The 25,933-nt window shown below is 37.4% G+C and overlaps 2 protein-coding genes across 2 annotated transcripts in view; both read left to right on the top strand.

Annotated features, from left to right (window-relative positions):
- LOC140167703 (mucin-like protein) overlaps nucleotides 1-25,933 on the top strand; it is a 50,705-nt gene that overhangs the window by 6,241 nt on the left and 18,531 nt on the right. Inside the window, exons 2-19 of the mRNA XM_072190999.1 lie at nucleotides 4,332-4,400; nucleotides 4,831-4,872; nucleotides 7,164-7,472; nucleotides 8,290-8,610; nucleotides 10,044-10,145; nucleotides 10,964-11,130; nucleotides 11,944-12,111; nucleotides 12,820-13,014; nucleotides 13,607-13,823; nucleotides 14,521-14,733; nucleotides 15,727-15,990; nucleotides 16,502-16,612; nucleotides 18,584-18,789; nucleotides 21,220-21,307; nucleotides 21,668-21,892; nucleotides 22,961-23,071; nucleotides 23,648-23,911; nucleotides 24,655-24,840. Of these exons, the coding sequence (XP_072047100.1) occupies nucleotides 4,334-4,400; nucleotides 4,831-4,872; nucleotides 7,164-7,472; nucleotides 8,290-8,610; nucleotides 10,044-10,145; nucleotides 10,964-11,130; nucleotides 11,944-12,111; nucleotides 12,820-13,014; nucleotides 13,607-13,823; nucleotides 14,521-14,733; nucleotides 15,727-15,990; nucleotides 16,502-16,612; nucleotides 18,584-18,789; nucleotides 21,220-21,307; nucleotides 21,668-21,892; nucleotides 22,961-23,071; nucleotides 23,648-23,911; nucleotides 24,655-24,840 (3,256 nt within the window). The 5' untranslated portion in view covers nucleotides 4,332-4,333. The remainder of the gene's footprint in view (nucleotides 1-4,331; nucleotides 4,401-4,830; nucleotides 4,873-7,163; nucleotides 7,473-8,289; nucleotides 8,611-10,043; nucleotides 10,146-10,963; nucleotides 11,131-11,943; nucleotides 12,112-12,819; nucleotides 13,015-13,606; nucleotides 13,824-14,520; nucleotides 14,734-15,726; nucleotides 15,991-16,501; nucleotides 16,613-18,583; nucleotides 18,790-21,219; nucleotides 21,308-21,667; nucleotides 21,893-22,960; nucleotides 23,072-23,647; nucleotides 23,912-24,654; nucleotides 24,841-25,933) is intronic.
- LOC140167704 (uncharacterized) lies at nucleotides 900-1,739 on the top strand. Its single transcript, XM_072191000.1, has one exon. It carries the CDS (start codon nucleotides 900-902, stop codon nucleotides 1,737-1,739), a length of 840 nt encoding a protein of 279 aa, XP_072047101.1.

Below are 25,933 nucleotides of genomic sequence, written 5' to 3'. Positions count from 1 at the left end.
TAGTGCACTGTCACGTGCTCGTGGTGCGCTATCGCGGAGTATCAACAGGAGTGTGCGCGGAGCACAGTGCGTGCATCGGAAAAGCATTACAGTGTGACTAACAGGTAAATCTTATCGGACCAATAATTATAGGCCTATTTTCAACACATATTTCAATACCGAACACGTGCACACACCAAACACATGCATATAGGCCTATTTCAGCAGAACATGACTATTTCCGGAATCCTCCAGAATGGTTAACATTAAAATTATCCGTTGTGGTAAGGCCTATAACCGTTTTTGCATTCACGTTTCTCGCGATTGATTTCATTACTTTAGTAACGGCCTATATCCACGTCCAGATACTAATTTCGGTTTCTCTAAATGTGGTAACAGGGCAGGGCTTGGAAGAGGTGAATGATGGGTTTCCAGATTATGGGTAGGCCTACCAAACTACCGAAGTAAGCATCACACCTATAAAACAAACAGAGTTGATTAAGTTGGGTCTTGATCATTGAGAGACGCATTTCATAGTACAAGATTATGAATGTTTTGAGTCATCCAGTAGTATAAAATAGACAAAAATATGAATCAAATACTGGACTCACCAACGATTTTTTCAGTAACGTTGCGACCCGTTCACGGGTCTTCATCAGACTGCGCAGAGACTTGACTGATGGTTTGGTCACGTGATGGTAATCGGCGAGGAAGTAGGATGATGTTCTCAAAGCAGTTACCAATTCGCTTATAAATGACCCAAACCTCAGTGAGCGCACAAATCTGAATGTTGAACAATTGTCTGAGTTGGTTGATATTTGTCTGAATACGCGTATTTCTCGTACAAAGGGCAATACTACAAGCAGATCCATGGCTGTGTCATGGGATCCCCCCTTTCACCAATTGGTATTGACATACGTATGGAAGAATTTGAGCAATATGTCCTGAAGAACTTTCCAGGCAAACCTCCAAGACTCTGGCTCAGATACGTGGACGATACATTCGTTGTTATCGATCAGAACGAACAAGACAACTTTTTCAAGTATATCAATCAAGTTGACTCCAACATTAAGTTTACTCAGGAAAGTAGTAAAGACAATCGGCTTGCTTTCCTAGACTGTCTTGTTCAAGTTAACCCTGATAACACCCTTAGTACTACTGTTTACAGGAAACCGACCCATACTGACCAATACCTTCAGTTTGGGTCACATCACCCCCTTGTGCACAAATTAGGGGTGATCCGTACCTTATATCATCGCGCGGATACCATTATTTCTGAAGAAAGTGACGTTCAGAAAGAAAAAGATCACGTCCGCAGTGCCCTTCAACAGTGTGGCTACCCAGACTGGGCTTTCGAGAAAGCCGCCACAACCAAAGACACCCCACAACAAAATAACACGGGAGATGTCATTGCTAGCAAAGCCAGAGTTACTATACCTTACTCCACAGGCCTTTCAGAGAGAATCAAAAACACTTTCAAGGCATTCGGCATTGCTACCTCCTACAAGCCCTCTAATAATTTACGGAGCAAACTGGTGCACGTAAAAGACAAAATTCCAAAAGACAAACAGTCTAACCTAGTTTATGGACTCACATGCTCTGAAACTAGCTGTGCCCAGTCTTATGTAGGAGAGACAAAACAGTCTATTAAAGCTCCTTCAATCAACACCGGAGAGGAAGTTCCAACGAAAACCAGGACTCCGCAGTCTTCACCCATTCAAAACTCTCTGGCCACCAATTCAATGCCGACGACATCATAATCTTCGACAAGGAGGAGAGGTGGTTTGAGAGGGGAGTGAAAGAATCCATCCGGGAAAGAGCTGAGCAGCCAGCACTCAACAAGAAGGGGGCCTCCGTTTCCTGCTATCACACGCCTGGGACCCCACCGTGAAACTACTTCCTCGCCGATTACCATCACGTGACCAAACCATCAGTCAAGTCTCTGCGCAGTCTGATGAAGACCCGGTGAACGGGTCGCAACGTTACTGAAAAAATCGTTGGTGAGTCCAGTATTTGATTCATATTTTTGTCTACTGCATTTCATAGTAGTTTAAAAAGTCAGGGTAGGTATATGGGTAACAGGTTTGGGTAATTAGAAATATGCCTATCACGAGAAGCGCCCGACCTGAGAACCGCGAAATCTAGTGTTATATGTTTGTCTGCAGCCTTGCCCCTAAGTGGTTAAGGCACAGATTGCGTAAACCTGGGGTCCTGGGTTCGATTCCCAGATGGGATCACATTTTCTATTTGTCTCCTTTATTATTTGCGATAGCGAACCTGATGAAAAAAATTAGGGTATGATATTTAATTGCTGTTGATCATGCCAATGTTTATCCATGTAAAATACGAAAATAAATATTTTTATCTCTAAAGTGTAGCTTTAGTCCTGACCCAATGGGGTGATCAATAGGTAATCATTGTATTGATATTTTTTGTCATAATTCACAAATACATCTTGGCAATTCAAGCGTGTAAATATCAACACAAGTACTATCACACCATCTTTTTACAGTCTATGATCACACTTGGCAGTATTATAGACAAAATTATTGTTAACAATAGGTGAATATTATGTGTTGTTCCTCTGTGTGCTAATGTCTTTGCAGGGTTGCCAAAAAATGTCAGCTCAAATTGCGGGTCAAATAATCGAAAAGTCACCCAATTTTTCTCTTTACCATTGGTTTCTATGGGGCAGGAAACTATCGAAAGTCGCAGGAGCCAATGTTGCCCAATTTTTTCTTAACCATTGGTTTCTATGGGACAGGAAATTGTCAAAATTTTGGGAAAATCTTCAAAAGTCGCCTAATTGGGCTACCAAATCACAGGTTTGGCAACCCTGTGTTTTTGACATTTCACTAGGATTTCTAACATGCTCATCCATCATGACACAGTTCTGTAACCCCAATATATTTGTACATTCATGTGATTGACCTTAGATAGTGTTGGGAACAATATCTCATTCTCCACAACTTGAGGTCAAGTTTTAAGGAGTGGTTGTTGCTTGGGAGTTATTGAACTATGGCATGTGAGATTATTATATTTTTTCTGCCAAACCTGTCTATTATAGCAAAGTTGATTTTCTGGTGATTCAAGTGTGTAAAAGGTAGACCAACAATTCATTCAGTCTCTATGATTAGCAGTAAAATACTTGCAAATTATAAAGTAGGTTAACAAATTACTGAGAAAAAAAGAAGATTTTTCAGTGACTTCCTTGTTTCCTGATTTGTCAAAATGTGTCAGTTCTTAAAATTTTGATGACTCGTCAGTTTTCTCCAAAGATATATGTTCATGCAAATATGTGACCTGCTACCACAAAATCAGCACAAAGTCACAAGGTGTTAGTCACTCAAAACGCCCTGGCTACTGTGTTGGTGTTCACTCACCTGTTAAAGCCAATAAGTACATGTACATGTATGTCTGTATGTCATTTGTGAATGGGGGTACAATGGGCCATTCACGAAGGATAATACTACTGGCTTGTACAGGTGGCGGTAAACAAAGAACATCAACTTAGACCAAATATCTTGAAACTACCAACTCAACAAAATGAGCATAAAGTCGCGGCGACTTTACGCTGATTTCGTGGTAGCAGGTCACATATTGTTACTTCCAAATGCATGGTAACAATTAAGTTCCCCACTGAACAATGTTTAGTAAAAATCATCCCTGCATTCCTAATCAATAACCAATTTCAAATGCTTTTGCATAATTGATTATCTCATTAGTGCTACTCTTCGAAAGAGGATGGTACATGGATAAAGTGAGGAGCATTAAGCAAAAATAAAGTTTGTCAAACATGTTGCAAAATAACTGTGCTATGCTCTTCCTTTTAGCAGGATATTAAGATAGAAGCAAAATGTGGGAATTTTTTTCTTACTGTTTTTAGCCTACTTTTTCCTTGTTTTTCACCACTTTCCTGATAAATAAAACAAAACAAGTAAAAAACTTGTAAAACAAGAAAAAAAACAGCAATGTGCCCTATGTGCTAGAATGACCTTTCACTGTGCATTCGGGTTTGAGAGAAAAACCTTTTTGTTTAGCCTTAAGTCACTAGTTTTACATTTATCGTTTTATTCATAGATATGTTAATTAGTGCCATAGCCAAGGGGCAGTTATCCCCTCCCCTGGTGAGTCATCTTGTCCCCCCCCTGTGGGATGCTTGCTGCCATGATATACTTGGTTTGTAAGTATTCCATTTTTGTAAAAATTTTCCCCTGGTTTTAAGAAAGTTGTCTTCCCCCCACCCCTTGAAAGTTGCCTCGCTCCTTCCAAAAAATATCCTGGCTACTCCACTACTATTTATTTCATGATTGTAATCATTGGTATAAAGTCCTTTCCTTTCCTTCTTTTAGATATGGAGACACTGGTTATGAGGATGTTTTCTTTGATACTGCTTCTGCTGATATGGAACTCCAATAAAGGTAAGATATACTCCAACCATTATGTTCCACATTTGTTTAGAGTAACCTTTATTTTTGTACAGGTATTATTATCAATTGACAGATAAGAAGAGATCAATAATACTTCATTCCGTTCAGGTTGCGGTCTCCATCGAAATCTTAACGGAATCACAACTACTTCTTTTGCCGTCACAAAATTTCAACATGTTGAAAATTTGCCGTCTGACGCGACGCGATGGATAATTTCGGTCGTCTGCGGTCGCTAGCGGATTCGTCAATCATCAGCGACAACTAACGGCAACACACGATGATTGACGGTAAATTCAAAACTGCAATTCACAGCTTAACCTGGCTTGCCGTTCACCCCTATTCATGTGAGCCTGCCTTTATATTGTAATCCAAAACTGTATAATTTATATTTATATGGCATGCACTTTTCTTCTTATTACAGGTCTTTGCCAAACTACAATATCAACTGCTTCAGATGGGGATGGTAAGCATATATTGTAATTCGCCAGCGAAGTGGTTACATAACTCCCTGGTAACTGGATCATGCCCCATTCGGAATTGATAGTACATGTCATAGACTTTGTGTTGCGATCATTTCGATCATGATTCAGGACATATTATAGTGATAATCGGATTACATGTAACACTTCACTGGCGATTTGCAATGATCTAATATTAAAGGGATATCTCATGATTTTAGCACCCTCTTCTTAGGTATGGTTCTATAGATATTCATGAAAAAAACTTTTTTTAAAGATTTCATTCGATTCGGACATTGAGCTGCAAGTTATGCATAATGACTTGTATTACAGCACCCCATAAACTTGTAAGTTTGGGCTATTGACAGCCCGAAAGTACAAATTGGACTGTATCAAATCAAGTCAAGTCAAGTCAAGTAAAACTTTATTAAATCCACAAGGGAAATTACACTCATGAGTGCTCATACATACAAAACTCATAATTCGTCGTCCGTATTCCATAGTGGCGTATAGTGGGGCGCCGCGAATAAACAACTTTTCGGGAAAATAGGGTTTGAAGAAATGCCAATTTAAAATCGAGTTGTGTAGCTCAGACATTCATTATTTTTTGTAAATGATGTGAAATTTCTGTAGTAAACTAAATAGATTTTATTGTTATATATTTTTCAAAAGAAATAAATACATACTATTGCTGGCAAACTGAAAATAAAACTATCGTCACTATGGAAAGCGAACAAAACGCAATACCCTAACCTAACGTTAACCGTGACGCCACCTCAGTCGCCGTGTAATCCCTATGGCGTTACTTTTCGTCGTTCGTATTCCATAGTGGCGTATAGGTCCGATCACGCGTCACGCCACTATGACATACGATGTTTTTCATTTTTGCCGATATTTCATAATTATAAAATGTGTATAAAAAGTGGCGTATGGTCGATACGCCACTATGGAATACAAAAAATGTCACTTTGTAACTATCATACATTTAATTAATTAATTACTAATTAATTAGCTAATTATGACTGATGAGACTTAGAAAAAATGAGAGAGAACATCATTAAAAACATATGTGCCAATTTTCAAAAAAATGACCAAAAATCACTATACGCCACTATGGAATACAGCCGACGAGTTACCACAAAATATCAAAACCACAGAATAAAAGATGAAGCTCTTTGTCAAACAACAATATCTGCAAGAAATTTTTTCCACACAAACATTATAAAGTCCTAGCTAGTTTCTGTAAATATAAAAATCTCAACTTTTTTGGAGTTAAGTTAGGTGGATGAGGCTGTGGATCACAAAGTTCCCCTTCAATACACAATATATAGGGTCCACAACTTAAGTCCCCCTAAATAAATCGAAAAGTATTTGACGAAATGCAAATGTGTAAAAAGTATGGGTAGCCTTTGTTGTACACCTGTGGACCAAATTATAGCACCACACGTCATTGTGTTCAGTCACAATGGTCCATTATGTACAAAAAGATAACATTTTAACAGTGTCAAAAGTTGCATCAGAGTCCATAGGAGTCAACTTTTTAAAATTAATTGCTACTAGAGTGAACAATAGCCCATGAGGAGGTGGGAGGGGGAGCTACCCCCTTTGGCTACATTACTGGGTACAAAGAAGAGTTGCAGGCCTATTACCTTCAACTAAAAGTAAAAGGTACTTTTTGGCCACCACAATAATGTGCTGTGTGGGTGGGACTTATGTTATGGCATAGATGGTTTGTCAACTGTCTGAATCGAGCAGAAGCAAAATCATTAGTCCACTCTGTTGCTGCAGTTTAAATGCCTCATAGGCTGTATAGTGTTATGTCATTTTATTTGCATATTTATGAATATTAATGAGCCTATTTACATATTTTGCCTGAAATAACAGATTAACATTTAACTTGGTAGGGTGCTCAAGTATAGTACCCTCATATGCTCTGGTCTTGTATCATATTATTTGCATATTTATAAATACATGTATGAATGAGCTTATTTGCATATTTTGCCTGAAATGTAACAGATAAATGATCACCACTTGTGCTGTATAGTTTGTGTCACATTATTTCCACATTTATGAATATTAATGACCTTATTTGCATATATTTGTTTGACAAAACCTTTGTTCATGATGCGACTTTGATGATGAACTGTGCAGTTCTAGTTATAAAATTATTATAATAGGATACATCTTTGCCAATTTTACATTGGATTTTGATGTGATTAAATTACTAGCAATCAATCCCAATGAAGCATGGCTAAATTTGTACTTCTTTCCTTTGATATTTTATGATTTGTTCAAGTTCGTCTTGTTGATGGCGCTGATATAAATGAAGGCAGAGTGGAAGTATTTTACAATGGAGCTTGGGGTACAGTGTGTGATGACTCCTGGGATGCAGATGATGCAATGGTAGTTTGTCGTCAACTTGGGCTTCCATCCAGTTATGCAGATGCTGTTGAGAAGGGTGGCTTTGGTGCAGGAAGTGGCACAATATTGCTTGATGAAGTAAGCTGCTTAGGAACAGAAAACAGTTTAGATGAATGCAGCCATGAGGGATGGGGAGTGAGTGACTGTGCCCATAAGGAAGATGCGGGTGTCATTTGCAACTATGGTACGTAGTTAACCCCCTGGACACTACTGGTCATCTAACAGCATTTCTGATTGGTTGATAACTTGAAATGCTCATTTCAATTGGCAATTATAAATAGGCTTCAAACTGTTTATGGACAAACTTGCATTTACAGATGATCTTATTAATACCCTTCTTGATTGGTTCAAAATAGTATTTATTTTGGCCAATTGGCAGGTAGTTTTCATGGGGTTGAAGCCACGTGCAGAGATATTTTGTACAAAATTGTTTGCCTATTCTTTGGTTCACCTCAAGTTTGGTTGTGTCATCAATGCTTTTTCATGGTTGCGCTGTAAATGTGCCAACAAACTGCACTTGTATGCATGTGTTCGACTGTAGGGCATGTTCTGTGCAATTAATTAACTTTGAACACACGATGCAATAATACGTCGCTACCATACTTGAGGTGTATGACTGCTCCACATATTAATCAATGAGGAATGCAAAAAACACCCTGATTTTGCATTTTGGGGGAATTTATTTTTAAATTTTGTTAAAATCATATAAAATCAGCCATTTTTTGGTCAAAAAATATTTTGATAACGTTTTGAAAAATTCAATTTTTCCACATTTTTCAAGCTTTTGGTGATATTTTAGGGTCCAAACTGAATGACCCTACTTAAAAAGTCCACCCACCCATTGTTGGAAGGGTCCCTAACCATTTGTAAGTAAGTTTACAAAGCTTCGCAAGTTTAGTGAAATGGTCTTATATAACTAGTTTTGTACATGCGGTTCATGAAGTCTTAGTGTAAGTATATTCATAAAAGATACACTGTTTCTTATCTATATGTCTTATCAGAACCTGGCCAGGTACGTCTTGTTGGTGGCAACAATACAAACGAAGGAAGAGTAGAAATATATTACAATAATGCTTGGGGTACAGTGTGTGATGACTCATGGGATGCAGATGATGCGGCAGTGGTTTGTCGTCAACTTGGGCTTCCATCCAGCGGTGCAGAAGCTGTAACTGATGCCGGCTTTGGAGAGGGAACAGGTGAATTATTGCTGGATGAAGTCAGCTGTTTAGGAACAGAGAGCAGATTGGATAGCTGCACTAATGATGGATTTGGAACTAGCAACTGTGCTCATAAGGAAGATGCAGGGGTCATTTGTAATTATGGTAAGTTTGACACAGATTCAACATAAAGTTAGAGCCAATAGATAGCTATAGATGACAGCAACAGCAGTGCGCTCCTAAAGAACAGTGCAATATCTACTTTACTAAGGTTGTTCTTAACCTGGGAATTATGGAAACTCTTGGATAACTACTAAATTGTTAATCTACAATGTATAGTATATAAAAGTATATATACAGAATGGCAAAGACTTGTTGAAATCATCTGCGAGGTCAAATTTGAGCAAAAATGCTCAGTTTTGGAGAAAATTCTTTTTTTTTTAAGTTTTGATTTTTTTTTACCCAAATTTTTTCTGTTAACATAACATAAAAATTCTTCAGTAAGTTATTTTTATTACTTTTTAACAACCTATATTTTTATAAATATCTTGGAAAAATTTTTTAATTCTTTTTAAATTTTGACTAACTTTGAGAAATGTTTGCCAAAAATGGTTGAAAAATGCTCAATTTTGCACAATTTTAGCAGTTATATGAGGCCCAAAAGTTTCTATAATTCCAGGGTTAAGATATAAAACCAACCTTAATTCCTTGCCGATATTGACTTTTACTTTGGGGCCAGATTGATTAAAAAAAATGAATGGCTTCCAAATCAAAAGCAATCAAGTTAGCCCAGTCGGTAAGGCGCTAGACTCAGGCTCGGGTGGGGGTATAGTACTTGGTACATGACCATATACGGGATTTGCCGCAAACATGGGTCACATTTTTGGCCTTTTGGTATATCAGTGCCCTCTATTTCTAGGCCAATTATGGTATATGGATGGGTCTATTTTCAATTTTTTTTTCCCTGAAAAATAGCCAAATTTTTCCTCACTGTAGCCAAAATTATAGAAATGTGTCCAAAATTTATAATTTCCATTAAATTCAGCCCAAACTTTGGACTTTTGGTATAGTGATGGGTCCTTTTTCTTGGAAAATTAGTATATGTATGGGTCCACTTTCAAATTCTAGTGACACATCTCTACTTGAGTGCCTTAAGCACTTGGTTACAGCAGCTGGTTGTTCAAATTTCAACCAGCCTAATGGCCGAGTGGTTGAGACACAGGTCTCATAAACCTGAGGTCCTAGGTTTGATTCCCAGATGAGATCACCTTTTCCACCTGTTATATTTATTATTTGTGCCGGCGAATCTGATGAAAAAGCATGTTTTATTAGAGCTTATTAGGTTGAATACAGTGTATATTTTGTAGGTCATATCTTTATTGTCTGCATCACACAATATTTTTGGTGTTATAGACCCCTTACAGATGTCACAATTTTAACACTTTATAAATCCGATGCAGGATAACACATTATTCTCTTATCTGGAGTTTTCACTTAACTGCAGTGCTTGGTCCCATCATAGACCTATATACCCCAAGGTTGAACTGTACTGAATTGTCACCAAAATGGTCTGTATCATCTTTATTATTCCCCATAAGTGCCAACCACACAAGAATCAACCACAGACGAATCAACCACACAAGAATCAACCACAGAGGAATACACCACAGAGGAGCTTACTACAGAGGAGCCTATAACAGGTAGAAATAGTCCATTCTTTTGCACAAATATATGATGTGATCTAGCTGTGAAAACCTTTCACATATTGCCATTTTTAATTTTTGAGTTTTGTAGACAAAAACATTAAGAACTCTTTAGAACTGATTTCAGGTAAGTTAACCCCCGAACACTACCTGTCGATCTAACATTCTCTCTGATTGGTCAATTACATGATATCTACATTTTAATCACCAATCAGAATGGAGCTTTGCAAATTATTCACCCCAATTTTTTTGTGTGGTGAAATTATTCTAACAATGTTGCTGCTTGGTCCAATTGATAAGGAAAACTTCTTTTCGACCAATAGGCAGTTAGTTCTCATGGGGTTAAACTAAATCACCAATCCAAGTTTCTGCTCACAAACATTTTTGAGTCACATCTGTGAAACTCTTCTTCAGCTGTTATCGGGGACGTTGGTTGACTGCTCATGTGACCCAGGGATTAGACTCGAATCATGTGATCTGATGAGTTCTTTTTAGAACTGTTTACATTTTGTTCCTGTGACTTCATCGTCAAAAGTTATGAGCATGCAAAGAAGGATTGGAAATAATAAAGAAATAGTTCAGAGTCTTACTCTCACTGATGAAAGACGGAGTGCCATCTGAAAATTATGTAAATGTATAGGAATAATTTTTTGTGGATCAATTTTATAAACACAGATGAACTGTTCTGAAAATCAATCAATCAACATATCAATCAATCAACATATCAATCAATCAATCAATCAGTCAGTCAATCATTCATTCATTCATTCATTCATTCATTCATTCATTCAGATTAATTCTGTTGAATTTCACAGATAACTCCACTCTATTTCTACCATATAATGAGCCTGGAACATACACCTATAATCTGAGATACTACAGTGATTGGTATGCTAGGTATTACCGTGAAGAATTTGTGTCCTATCCTATTTGGACACCATCTGGTTTCCCATTTGGGAGAGATTTCTTCAGTTACCTATATGTAAGTATAGTTTGCATAACATTTTCATGTTTTATGAAGGTTTTCCATCTTACCTCCTTACTCAAGCATCTGTATTCAAGTGCTCATGGATCTTCAATGCACTATAGTCTATCATCTTGTCTCAAGTTGAGAGTAATGCCATGTTGGATTTCACAGTGGAGATTCAAATGGCGCATGCTAACATATTCCCGCGGGGCATTGCCGACTTGTCCGTATACTGGTGACGCAACTGCGTAAACACTGATTCGAATCTGCCACCTGCGAAATCCAACATGGCATTACTCTCAACTTGAGAGTTAAGACAAAACATACTATAGTTTAATTCTGATGTCTGGGGAAGCAGAGAAGTTGATGATATGTCATAAAGAGGGAGGCTGCCAAGAAATCTTATGGGGGATTTGTCACTTACATTATTGGGTGGGAGGCTACCAAATTAGATTATTTAGAGGTACTTTACAACAATGAAGAATTTTCTAGCTGAAAAGAATGTTTTATTTTCATATCAGAACTACTGACAACTAACTTGACCTTAAATTGGTTTGATTTAGGGCATGTTTTACCAACAACAACAAAAATATTGAAAAAAGAACAAATAAACTTTGCATCTTGCATTTTCGTTATTTATTTGCATCTTACCGGCGTGTCCAGGATCTTTTCCTGCAGGGGGCTCAGCCCCTCTTTCAGAGTTATGCGGAGGGCTTAATGGCTAAAATCGCCAAAAAAAACTGATTTTACATGATTACCAAATGCTGAGGGTTTATCCTAATCCTCCTGATTCTTACTAATCTTGCTTTGTCCTGTTGACATATTCAGTTTACAGCTGATGGCCTGATAGTGTTCCAGAAAGATTACTCCTGGTGGAGACGTATCTATCCGTATCCGTTTGGAAGTGACTTGAGTTCCAATGATACAGAGGCTGTCGTAGCACCATTCTGGACAAAAACAGATTTTGAAAAGGGCCTAGGAAATGTCTATTTCAATGTGAGTTATAGGTTGTAATACAAATAAATTTAATTAACATTCATATTTGGTGAATCACAGAGGTCAAATGTTACCTTATTTTATTCTGATTTTTTTTAAAACTTTTGACATATTTGTTTACACATGCCCAAACTTACACTTAAAATTGATTATCTTTTCACTTTTACATGATACAAAGAAAAATGCAGAATAAATAATAAAGATTTAATAATGATACAAATGATGTTATTTGTATAAAGCTTTGCGAAACTGCTTCACTGAAGAAGAATATTTGATAGCAGATTCATTAGCTTTCCAAAACTTTGTTCCTGTATATGATGGACTTTTCACGAACTACTTTCTTGACTTGAGGAAGAAATTACAAGCGTCTCTCTCTGTCTAATGTTTATAGCATGAATATGAGAATGCTTTGTATGGTAACAACAAGTGATTTTCCAAGATTTTGCCAGTCAGCTGGATCAGGCAAGGGGGTGATTTCAACCATCATAGCTGTCGCTAAGAGCCTGGTGTGTTTTAATGCCAGGTTTGTATACAACTCTATGGGACTGGCATTTAGTAGTGTTAGACCTGTATACTCCAATTTTAGACTAGGACATCTTAGTTTATATTCTTGTGTGTATTCCCATTGTGTGTATTCCCATTGGTTCAAGATATGCCATATGAATTGATATACTCTTTGTTCCCATTGACTTTTTTGTCTTATTTCAGTATTACTACTCTTTCTGGTGTCAGTTTTGGTGGTGGAGTTGGTATGGCAATTGTGAAGAAGTATTTTCAGAAATTAACAGTCGCATCCAAGCTGCTGAAGATGGATTATATGCTGATTTTGAAGCTACATGGGCCTTGGTGGTGACATGGGAAGATATGCCTGAAGTAACATCAGCTGATAATGGCACTGAAAATGTAAGCATGTCAATCAATCAATCAATCAATCAATTAATCAATCAATCGGTTGATAAATTGATCACTAAATCAATATGTTAATTACACAAATTGATCAATAAATCAATATGATAATCAAACAATTTGATCAATAAATCAATACATTCAATCAAATTGATCAATCAATCAAGCAATTTATTACTTAATTAGTGGATTGATTGATCTACAATTGCTCAATTAATCACACACCTATTCAGTCTTAAGGCCCATTCAGTGATTTGCTCATCCTGGCGGTCGTAAAAATCATCCAAAAAACAAAATGACAATATTTGAATGACTTATCCTTCACTTTTAAGCAATTTATACACAATTTTTATTTTTTTACACTTGGATCACTGAATGGGACTTTATATCCAAATATTATTAAAAATTAAATGTCTGAGAAAACAAGATACATTGACAAAGAAAGTCAGCAGAGAGAAAAGGAATATTCTCAATATACTTTTCCTTTCAAAAATTGTTTTAGATATATCAAAGGAGTTATAAATCTGTTTTAAAGTATTAGATCTAAGAGAAATATTTTGTGTTAATCTTGTGTCTGGTTCTCTTCTAGACCAATACTTATCAAACTGTACTAGCCACAGACGGTCTACGCAGCTTTGTGTTTTTAATCTACAAAGACGGCGCTATGAAATGGCAAGCACTTGAAGGGGAAAATGTTGTTATTGGATATAATGACCCATTTGATTCCATGGAACCTAAGAATTTGCATAATGAATTGGTTGATAAATACAAACCTGATAAGGAAATGGGCAACATGGGAAGAAAAGGTATATAAAATTTTATAGAAAGAGTAAACAGTTAACCAATCCAAAGTGTTGTAATCAAAAAAAAAAAAAAGAAGGGAATGTGCCGGCATGGGAATCATACCCACAACCCTGGGTATGAGGCGGCGGGGCAGGGGAGGTAGAGTGCTTCCCTTGACAAAAATTTTGAGAGAAAAGTGTCACTTCTGATAAGAATTAAAGAGAAAATCAGGAAGTAAATTAAAGGAACAAAAAAGGGGAAATAAGACCGATTTCCACAAAATTCACCTTAATCATGGGCCAAAATAGTGTAATGTCATATTTTTCTAATAAAGTCCATTTATGCACCCGGGAATTTATTTGTTTTTGTCTTTGCCCCGAAATTTGTATTTTTCCCCGACCAAGAAAGCTGGCTACAATGGGGACATGTTTGATTTTTTCCTCCCTTGAAAACCAGAGGCCTTGAAAACTGGCCCCTGATATTCCACTGACTATGTTGCCCTGTATAGTGAGCCTGAAATAATAAACTTGGTATCAATCTTTCATGTTCAATTCAAGGTTACTGGTTATTCCGGTTAGATGACAATGATCCTAAAGATGTTGTCAACCCCAGCAAGTACTGTGAGGAATGGGCCTATGATCAGCCATCTTGGACAGCTAACATCTCTGTATATATTGTACTTAAAGTAATTTGGTATCAATTTCTCATGTTCAATTCAAGGTTACTGGTTATTCCGGTTAGATGACAATGATCCTAAAGATGTCAACCCCAGCAAGTACTGTGAGGAATGGGCCAATGATCAGCCATCTTGGACAGCTAACTTCTCTGATTGGATTCAACCATGTCCATGTTCAGTTGCACAAGCTCAAAGTGATAGCCGTTATACACCATGTGAAAGAATCTCGCTAACTCTGGGTGATTTTAATGAACCTGGTAAGAAATAAATGTTTTATTGTGGGCCACCAGCATAGCTGGAAGGGCCACTTAGCAATCTGTTGTATGTAACATTAATTTTTTATTTCTTCCATGGTCTCAGTTGTGCGTATAGTGTATACGAGCCTATAAACACACAGGCGATAAACAGTCATGCTGATTGGCTGATCAACGATCTTAAAAACAAGATGGTTGACCCATTGATTGTCAGCACATAGAAGGGAAGGAGTCCTTGCCACTTCTATGCGATCGCTGATCCCCAGCGCATACCTCACCATGGAAGAAATACAGGATTAACGTTGTGTGAGTTTGTCAAAAATGTTTATGCTTTTTAAAATGGCTCTCATTTTAAAATTAAAGGTTCCTGTCCATGATATGCTGATAATAATCTGCATGCACGGGGACATTCGTTTGTAGTGGAGTACATACAATACAGGTGACGTACAATATGTAGGCCAAGGCCCCCATCACAGAAAACTGGAGCACATTTACCATGTTCAGCACTCAATCTCCATGGAATGTGTCAAAACCAGTGTTGTGCTTTAATCATAATACCCCCTCTATCTCCCCTTTCCACAAAATACCACATGGTGGGTGCCTCCCCATCATATTGTCAAAAACTGACCACCAGAAATGTTGTCAAAATCACCATGGAATGCATGTACAAAACCCTCTCAGAGTGTTAATGCAGTTTACATGCTTACATCAATAATGTACACTACCAGATTCCGGTTGTGACTACCTGCAAAGGTACACCATCACCAAGATACTTTGCAGGTACAGTGCAGTATTAGGGGAGTGCCAGTGTAGTACCAGTGCACTACCACTGCTGGTGGATCGGTCCTGCAGTATGTAGGTATTCTTTGTGAAGCAGTCGGGTACCTTGTCGATGGTGTAACAGTGCAGGCGGCTGCAATATAGGAATCTGCTAGTGTACCCTGGAGGTTATCGAATTATTATTAATATATTGACCTTGTGTGATTCTTGTTTCAGCTGAAGATGATGTTGAGTGTTACCAGCAAAGATGGCCTACATGGATACCATCTCCAGGCTTATACTGGGGCTGGTGGAGGGACTTCTGGCAATTTTATCCACAGACCTATTATTATGCAGGTGCTCGTTGCACATATGATTCAGACGGAGCCCTTATTACAGGCTATGAGGATGTTTGGAGCAATAGCAATGCTCAGCTCTACCATGGTGCTTTTGGAGGTGTTTATTATTGGGCTCCATATGCCACTAAGAGAGACTGGTTAGGTAAGAGTAATTGCATGGTTAAATATTTATACTCTGATCAGTTGTAATGACAGGATTCATAACCAGTGGCGGCACCAGGAATTTTTTTCCAGGGGGCATAGGGGGCAAAGTGATTTCAGGGGGGCAAAAACTGGGAGGGCCAAGATAAATATTTGGGGTGGGCAAATTCCCCTGCCCCTCTCAAAAAAAAAAAAAATTGATTAAAAGCTATTTATCATAATGCAAACATCAGAAAATTGACTTTTTACAACATTTTCCTTATTTCACGAAGTATAAATGCACCAACCTGCCCCAAAAATGAATCAATCTTACGCGGCGTGAACGTGTGCGAAAGCACTGCGTGTAGACATGGGGTGCTATTATACACAATCAATGTACTCATATTGTTCTAACCACTTTTCTGATTGGCTGCTTTTATATAGGAGTGTATGAAAGAGTCTTGAAATATAATTAGCAACCTGAATGGGCATTTTGCTCCTAAACAGTCATTTTTTTTATTATCTTATTACAGATAAGGATGTTCTTGCTCGCTACTACTGCTGTAAGAAGTCTGATAAATGTGATTTGTATGAGACACACAGACCACCGCTTACATGTGATAGATACACACAAATTCAACCAGGTAGGATTTGAAGAAAGATTCTGTTCTTGTCTGCTTGTACTGTTCTGTTGAAATACAGTCCATGGCTGTTGTTATCAAGTCATAGGGATATTCCAGCTGAAATTCATACGCCTCCTGTGGAAGACGTGATCTTAACCCTAACCGCCTAAGGGCTTTTTGGCGACGGGAAGGGAAAGAATAAAGAGAGAAAAGAAAGAAAGAAGTTGTTTGCTCTGGGTGGGATTTGAACCCGAGACCTCTCGCATGCCAAGCACTCGGTCGGCGACACTTTGCCACGGGTCTTGGGCTTCGCTGGCCAGCGAAACCGTGCCTATATATCACTTAGGGCGATTGCGACATCGCACCATTCCCTGTGTAGAAGATTAATGTTATGTTTTCCATAGGTGGTGTGTGAATTTCAACTGGAAAGTGATGTTTTATAAATTTTGAAGGTGGACCACATCGACTTTATTTGGGCCTCCTGAAAATGTTGAATTTGCAATAAATTTCATCTTTGTGAGGGCGCTGTTCGAAATGTAAATGAGTTGTGACCTCAATTTTTTGGATATGCATTGTATTTATCCTATATATAGCATCAGTGATAACAAAAAATAATTAATCTGACAAAAAATGTGAATTTAGTGGGGCTAAACTTGCCAGTTTACAAAACATTACATTTTTTCTTGCATATTTAATGACCCCGTGACACAAAGCGCAATATTTTTTTTAATTTATTTTTTTCTTTTTTTCAAATTGGACATGCAGTTAGTGTGTATACTGAAGTTTCAGACATCTCTCTTTTTATAAAGAAGGCACAGATTCTCAAAGATGAAATTTATTTAAAGGGCAACTTTTTAGTCCAAATTTAGACCCCCCTACTCCAACTTTAAATGGCTGCCACAGAAAATCCATAAGAGCTACAGGCCTCAAATTTGCAGGTTTTTAATATTTTTACAGGTACAACATATGACTAAAATATAAAGCACATCTGAGGGGGTCAGGTGGGCGCCTCCTTGATTTCATATGGAGTGACCCATAGGCCAGTTTGTCACTTTTAAAACGGGATCTTTGTCTAATAAAATGCTTGTAACTTTTCTTCTTGAAGTCACATTGGATTCAATGTGGTGTCATAATGTGCAGGATTAGATAGTGCATCTATTATACAAATAAATTTACCCAAATATGGTTTAGTTTTAAAATTGGGATTTTTCTTCCAAGTGTAAGGATACTTTTTGGCGCAGTATATATGTATGCTGTTCTCACATGAAACAGATTTCCAATGTATGTTCTTGATGACATCTCTTACACTGGTCTTCAAGTCTTATGCTCAAACATATTGGATTTCTTTTGCTTGGAACATAAAATTATGAGCATGGTTCTGTTGAGCTTTGAATGATTCATTTCACCATAAATGTGATGCTCAATATATGAAGAGCTTTGTTTCAAAACCCCTTTACATCCACTTGCACAATTTTGAGAACACATCAAAAAATCATCAAAATAATCACTGATATAAGGTGTTTTTCAACAAAAGCAGTTTTTGGCAGGATGCTCATCCTACCCAAGCATCCCGCCAAAAACTGCTTTTTTGCAAAACCCCATATATCAGTGATTTTTTTTGCTGATTTTTAATGTGTTCTCAAAATGGGCAAGTGGATGTTAGGGGTTATTATGTACTGATATGGTATTAGGTACGTCTGATAGCTAGGTTTTAGGAGTTATATATTGCTGGTGGTCTCTGACATTCAAGAACTGATGTGGTTATCCCCCCCCATAAAAATATTATAGAACACCTTATATTGTAGAACAACTTTTTTGCTACTTAAAAGTTATTTCATTTTTTAGATGTCGCCCATAAGTGAAGAGAAATGAAACAACGCTTTCAAATCTGTGAACCATACATTCTAAAACATTTGATACAGTTGTAGCAATCATCCATTTGGCAATAAAAATATATTAAATTTGACATAATTTTATTATCTTTTTCCCCAGGTTTTTTCTTCGGTGATCCACATATTGTACTTCTTGATGGAGGTACATATAGTTTTAATGGTCATGGAGAGTTTATCTTGGTGATTGTAAAAGATATGGGCTATGAGTTACAAGGACGTACTGGGTTTGCTATGGTGAATGGGACTATACAAGAGTCTGGGGGAACTGTGTTTACTGCATTTGCTGCAAAACTGGGATTTACTACGGTAGGTATTATCAGGCCCTTGCAACTCCTATACCAGCGCAATACAAAAAGGTGTGGACAGTGTCGGCTTCCCTGTGTATTACCAGGCCCGCACCATTGATAAGGCAGGGCGCTGCCATTAATATTGTTAACATTTCATTTGTTTATGCTTCTTATATTCTTTCTTTTATAACTTTGACCATTGATACATGTACCTTAAATATTAGCTGTTAAGACTGATGTACCCGTTTGTTTGGTAATTTTCATGAAATATTGATTAATTGAAGAATTTGATATTAATCTCTGGGCGCCGTCATTAACACATGTCTGAAGAAAAATGCTGCTGCCACAGGAAGGCTATGGAAAAATTTACTTTCGATGGAGAGTGAGCATTATGCGGCATGGTAACCGCAAATATAATAAATCAACTGCATTCGTTTATGATAACTTTCGAAACTTCTTTTGTGATGACTTTCCAAGATTTTAAATTCAAGGTAGGCCTAGGCATATATTCGAAAGTAATTTGAGTTTGTTCGTTTGTCATGTTGTGTTGAATTTCGATAGGGAGGGTGGGGCATTATTAGCATGGTAACCGCAACCGCTATAATATCTCAACAATGGCGTAGATTTTTTTTTGACATTGGGGCCGGGGATAGGGATGAAAACATTTCTTGAAGTAGGCATATTAATAGTGAATCCGCATCTTTTGGCAACATTAACAATGGCGTAGATTTCTTTTGACATGGGGGGATGGGGTCCGTTTAAATCAATTTCTTGAAATAGGCCTACAGTGAAGCCAGCATCTTGGTGGCGACAGAATAATTTATGGCAAGCTAATTAGGCCTACTGGTGAATTATATTGTGCAAAAGTGGAACAAATTGCAAAAATTGGCACTTTTTTAGTTTGGCCAAAAATGAGGTTAATTTTGTCAGACACCTACATCTATTATACGTACATTACATGTGTCAACTTTGGGGTGATTGTATGGACCATGCACTTATCAAAATATTGGGGGAGGGGTTATCCCCCACCCCCACCGACTATGTAGGCCTAACTCAACTTTCTTGAAACCCAATGTTGCTATAGGCCTACTTGATGAAACAGAAACAAATATAAAAGAAAGAAAGAAAGAAAGAAAGAAACCCACATGCGTCAACATGGAGGTGATTCAGTAGACCATGCCCCTTATCAAATATTGAGGAATTTATTACTCACCTTGGGATTTATGCCTATGTAAAGAAAGAAGAAGGAAGGAAGGAAGGAAAAAGGAAGGAAGGAGGGAAGGGAAGAGGGAAGGAAAGAGGGAAAGAAAGAGGGAAAGAAAGAAGGAAAGAAAGAAAGAGAAACAACGGGAAAACGAAAAGAAAGAAAGGGAAAGACAAAGAAAAAATAGACAGAAAGAAAGAAAGAAGAGAGAGAAAGAAAGTGAACAAGCAAGAAAAAGAAAGAGAGAAATGGAACACAGGAAAGAGAGAGAGAGAAACTGAAAGAAAAAAGGGAAAGACAAAGGGTGTTTGGTACAAAAATTACGCAAAAGAATTTATGCCAAGGAAGTCGTTTGCAAAGTAGAGGCAACAAAATAATATAGGCCTACCACATCACTAATCGCGTAATAATTGAGCTGTTAAAAGCGATACCAATTGCCATGATTACCATTTCCATCGTTATACTAACCGCTCCCGTTTACTAACCGCTCCCGTTTACTCATCTAGCGGGGGCCCGCTAGTTATTTACTAAATGCAAACTATAGATGGCGCTGTTTATCCTAAATCATATTTCTTTATTTGCAAGGGGTAGGTGATTAATACTGCCATTAAAACAGCTGGAATATGTGAAACAAGCAACAAGGAAATAGTATAAACATATTTTATCAAACAATAAAAGGAATTATTTGTATTAAAAGCTTGAAAGAGTAATTTCCAGTAACTAAATAGCGCCACCAATTTTGTCATTAATAGATACATTTTATATCCGAAAAAGCTATACAAATGCTATAAAAGTGAATAATTTTGTAAAAGAAGGCAAATTAAAGTTGAGAATGACTCAAAAGCATCTGTATACATTAGGATGATATCACATTAAGCTGTTTAAGCCTAAAATGTGGTTGTACATGATGTTTTGTTTGAAAAAACTAATAAATGATCCCATCAAACAACCGTGTCTGGGAGACCAAATTTTGGCACATTTTTGGCCATTTCCCCACTATTACGGTTTGGGGAGGTGGAGAGTGAGTGAATGGGAAAGTAGGGGAGTGAATGTGTGAGTGAATTAAAGCATGAGTGAGGGAGGGAGGGATAGGAGGGGGAGGGAAGGATGAAGGAGGGAGGGACCAATCCAATACGGGTCGGTTTCGGTTGGGTTTTATTTGGTCAGGGATTATAAAAAACATGTCAGGCTTGTCTTTAGTTGGAACATATCACTTCTAACTTAATTCTCTTGTTTCTTGATTAGGTTGAATTCATATTGGATGAAGAACGTACAGAGTTTATAACAGTTGTGAATGGCACAGAAGTTGATATGACTATGCTCAAGGAAGGTGGTAAGTAAAGCTACTTGATTTAGAGAATAAAAGATAGGATTTTGTCTTGCCTATCCAATATCGTGTCATATAATAGATGGGCTGGTCAATATTTTGAGTAGTGGATGCCGGCACACATTTTGATATATAAAAATATTGGCCAACCTATCCATTATGACACGATATTGGATAGGCAAAAGACAAAACCCTATCTTTTATTCTCATTCTTATTCAGTTTAAATGTAATTTTGTGAGAAAAACTCCTTTTTTCAGAAATACTGAAAACCATAAAAAATCCCTTATTTGTATAACTTCAGTAACACCATCTCTTAGTTCATTTCTGACACAATTATCATATATTTCCCATAATGCACATTTCAGACCCGTACCTAAATGATGCGGACAGAAGTGTCACTATAGATTACACACCTCCTACTCACACCAGTAATGGCCGCATCGCTGCCCACTGGTCAACCACGTTGCCCGGCGATAATTTAACAAATGTAGACTTTGCTGTATCGGCCGCTGTTAAGTTGGCCATGCTGGATATCATCGTGGAAGTCCCACCAGAGATTAGGGAGATGAAATTCACCAGAGGACTTATGGGTAAGATATTTTGATTTGCACAGGGCTTACAGACTGTATCAACATTATGGTTACCCAGTCATTTCCTTTGATTATGGGCAAGACTGACACATCAAAATGCAACATAAGATGCACCTAATTGGTAGATTAATGTTATGAAAGGTCATTAAACTATTCCTTTTGGTCATTTGATGAGTGTGCAATGTTGCATTCGAAAAAAGCAGCTTCACTAGACATCAAATTGGATGGGTACGGGTATTAATACTTTTGATACAGCCTGTATAAAATGGCAGTGTCTTTATGAAAGATATGTTTGGTATCGTCATTTGGGCCATAAAGGTCACAGGTGCTTATGAGATACACAGGAGTTTGGCGAGTCTGTCAGTGACTTAAGGTGGTGTTTCGGGAAATCATGAATTCCAACATTTTTGCAAATATCTCCAAAACCTTTCATGATACAATCTCAAGTGAGTTTGTACATATGTAGGGATATGTTGGCCATGTTATGAAGGTAATAAAACCATTGCCATGGTAACCAAGCAGTCGCTGTTGGCTTCTGACCAATCACATTGAAAGTTGTTTTTCGCAAATCACTTCATTTGTCCCAATAAAAGTATACTCACATGTTGAGTCATGTTCCTGCGCACCTCCACTGATTTTCCCATAAAAAATCCCAGTGGAATTCTCCGGGGTCAAGTGAAATTTTTGTTTTTTGGCCACTGATTCCATATTACTTACAAACTTTTTACAGGAAAATCAGCAGAGGTCATTTGTGATGTTCTTTAACGATTTGACACCATTTCCGAATTTATTTGGACATGTGCAATTTCAACCGTATGAGGGCAGTATCCAGGTCTGAAATTTATTGGTCCCTGGAGAGCTAAAATCAGAGGAGGTAGGGTGCTGAAAACGCTGCCGAAAATTTTTAAAAATTATTATCTTCTTCTGTTTGCATTTAAAACCACCTTAAGAAATAGAAGAAACACATCTTTCAAATTTAGTGAATTTAAGTTAATTACTTATAACTGGACTATACAATCAATCGCATTAGTTATAATTTTTAATATCTTTTGTGTTTATATTGATAAGGTGTATACAGTGGAAGTGACACAGATGACTTTATGTTTCCTGATGGAACTATGCTAGAACCAGCTGGCGACACACCTACTGAAAGAGAACTATTTAATTATGGAAAGTCGTGTAAGTTAAAAAAAAAACAAGACTTAGCAAGGAGTGATAATGGGATAATCATATATATGCCCCAAATATTGTTGAGTTGATGACTCCATTGAATTGGCTGTATCCATACAGGAAATTAAGGGCCAAAACCCTCAGTTAGGGCATTAGACAGTATAGAAACACTAATATGTGACATGATCTGGTCCATGGAGGCCAAAGGAGGCATTTTGAAAATTGAGTTACTAGAATTATTACCTTATACAAACATAATAATAGGCTATAATGTACTGAAAACACCAAAGGTCTAGCATACTTGGTTCTAAAGTTATGAAGTTTTTTGATGTCTGTTTTCTTATGTATTTTATTGTTTTTTACTCCATATTTTTGCCTGTTAAATATCAATTTGCTATAAAATTTGTATTATATATCGCAAATTTAAAAAAATCAAAATTAGTTTATATCAGAAGGACATTCTTCATATTCAGAATGCAATTGAATATGTCTGATGTGCTCTCATGTCCCAGAAAAAATACTGTCCAAACATTCATACCCCAGCCCTTAACAATTGGTTTCATAAATATTTTTTGCCTACTGCAGGGAGAACCACGCCCGAAACGTCCTTATTCGGATACTCACAAGAAGATGACTGGAACACATACAACAATGTGAACTTTGTCCCCAAATTCCTTGATGAACTTCTTGAGCAATATGATGGCACTTGGTTTTTACAAGAAGTGTATGACGTCTGTGGGATGGAGAATCAGGAGTGCTTGTTTGATTCTCTAGCAACTAACAGCACAGAGATAGGAGCCAATACAGCAACGACAGATCAAATGTTTCAAGAAATGGTGGACAATTTAAGTGAGTAAACTTTGGTAGTATATTTTGTAAAATAAAAACAATGGTCTTCCACCTACAGAAAAGAAGTAATATACACTTCATTTGGCACAGAGAACGAGTGAGAGAGATAATGCAAATGAGATGATCAATAGTACTTTTTTCCTTGGAGGCTGTGCACCTCAAGAAAAAAGTACTATTGATCTCACCTCAGGCCCATAGTTTTAACCAGAGTCTCATGGCCGTATATATTTGATTGCTATTAATAGTAGAATGTCTTCCTCCTTTCAAGTCAGATAAAACATAGTATGCTGATATTTCATGCATCTTTCTTTTTCTCTGTCTTATTTCAACCATACATTACTGCTGTATGGAAGACAAAGAATACTATGATACTTTCTTTCATCTGGAGTTTGGTAGTGATGTCAGTGCATATTTTTCTGGTGAACCCACTTACCGCACAACAATGTAAAAGCACCGGTGTCGCTACTAAACTCAAGGTGAAACAAAGTATAGTTCCCATGCATTAAGCCATTCCAGTTAAAATCCTTATTCCCCCTATGAAAGACGTGACCTTAATCTCCCACACAATGGGTGTAGATTTTAAATGGAGTCACCCATTCAGGTAACCCCATTTGAAATTCACACTCCCTGTGTGGAAGATTAAGGTCATGTCTTCCATAAGGGATGTATGGATTTCAACTGGAATAGCCCATTACATGTTGTATTGGCAATAAGTAACATGATTTTTCATTTGCTTCTTTCAGACAACTTCCCACCAAACATCAGTGCCATTACTGAGACCAGCAACACAGATTCCCTGCAAGATAATGGCCTCCTTTATCTTATTATGGATACCAGCTATACATATCAGATAGATGCTGGTGATCCTAATGGAGATGAGTTTATGTACTCTCTTCCTTATGATGGTCTAGGAGCTACTATTAGTGATAGTAAGTCTGTTTTCTCAAGTAGTGGATACCAGCTATACATATCAGATAGATGCTGGTGATCCTAATGGAGATGATATTATGTACTCTCTTCCTTATGATGGTCTAGGAGCTACTATTAGTGACAGTAAGTCTGTTTTCTCAAGTAGTGGATACTAGCTATACATATCAGATAGATGCTGATGATCCTAATGGAGATGAGATTATGTACTCTCTTCCTTATGATGGTCTAGGAGCTACTATTAGTGATAGTAAGTCTGTTTTCTCAAGTAGTGGATACCAGCTATACATACCAGATAGATGCTGGTGATCCTAATGGAGATGAGTTTATGTACTCTCTTCCTTATGATGGTCTAGGAGCTACTATTAGTGATAGTAAGTCTGTTTTCTCAAGTAGTGGATACCAGCTATACATATCAGATAGATGCTGGTGATCCTAATGGAGATGATATTATGTACTCTCTTCCTTATGATGGTCTAGGAGCTACTATTAGTGATAGTAAGTCTGTTTTCTCAAGTAGTGGATACCAGCTATACATACCAGATAGATGCTGGTGATCCTAATGGAGATGAGATTATGTACTCTCTTCCTTATGATGGTCTAGGAGCTACTATTAGTGATAGTAAGTCTGTTTTCTCAAGTAGTGGATACCAGCTATACATATCAGATAGATGCTGGTGATCCTAATGGAGATGAGTTTATGTACTCTCTTCCTTATGATGGTCTAGGAGCTACTATTAGTGACAGTAAGTCTGCTTTCTCAAGTAGTGGATACCAGCTATACATACCAGATAGATGCTGATGATCCTAATGGAGATGAGATTATGTACTCTCTTCCTTATGATGGTCTAGGAGCTACTATTAGTGACAGTAAGTCTGTTTTCTCAAGTAGTGGATACCAGCTATACATACCAGATAGATGCTGGTGATCCTAATGGAGATGATATTATGTACTCTCTTCCTTATGATGGTCTAGGAGCTACTATTAGTGACAGTAAGTCTGCTTTCTCAAGTAGTGGATACCAGCTATACATATCAGATAGATGCTGGTGATCCTAATGGAGATGAGTTTATGTACTCTCTTCCTTATGATGG

Source organism: Amphiura filiformis, chromosome 13 (assembly GCF_039555335.1).
Source record: "Amphiura filiformis chromosome 13, Afil_fr2py, whole genome shotgun sequence".
Lineage (NCBI taxonomy): Eukaryota > Metazoa > Echinodermata > Ophiuroidea > Amphilepidida > Amphiuridae > Amphiura > Amphiura filiformis.
Note: the sequence above shows the minus strand (reverse complement) of the source record. Positions and strands in the feature narration are given on the sequence as shown.

What these genes read in the sequence shown, in the direction of transcription:
- LOC140167704 (XM_072191000.1), top strand. Translation starts at nt 900, where the DNA reads ATGGAAGAATTTGAGCAATATGTCCTGAAGAACTTTCCAGGCAAACCT.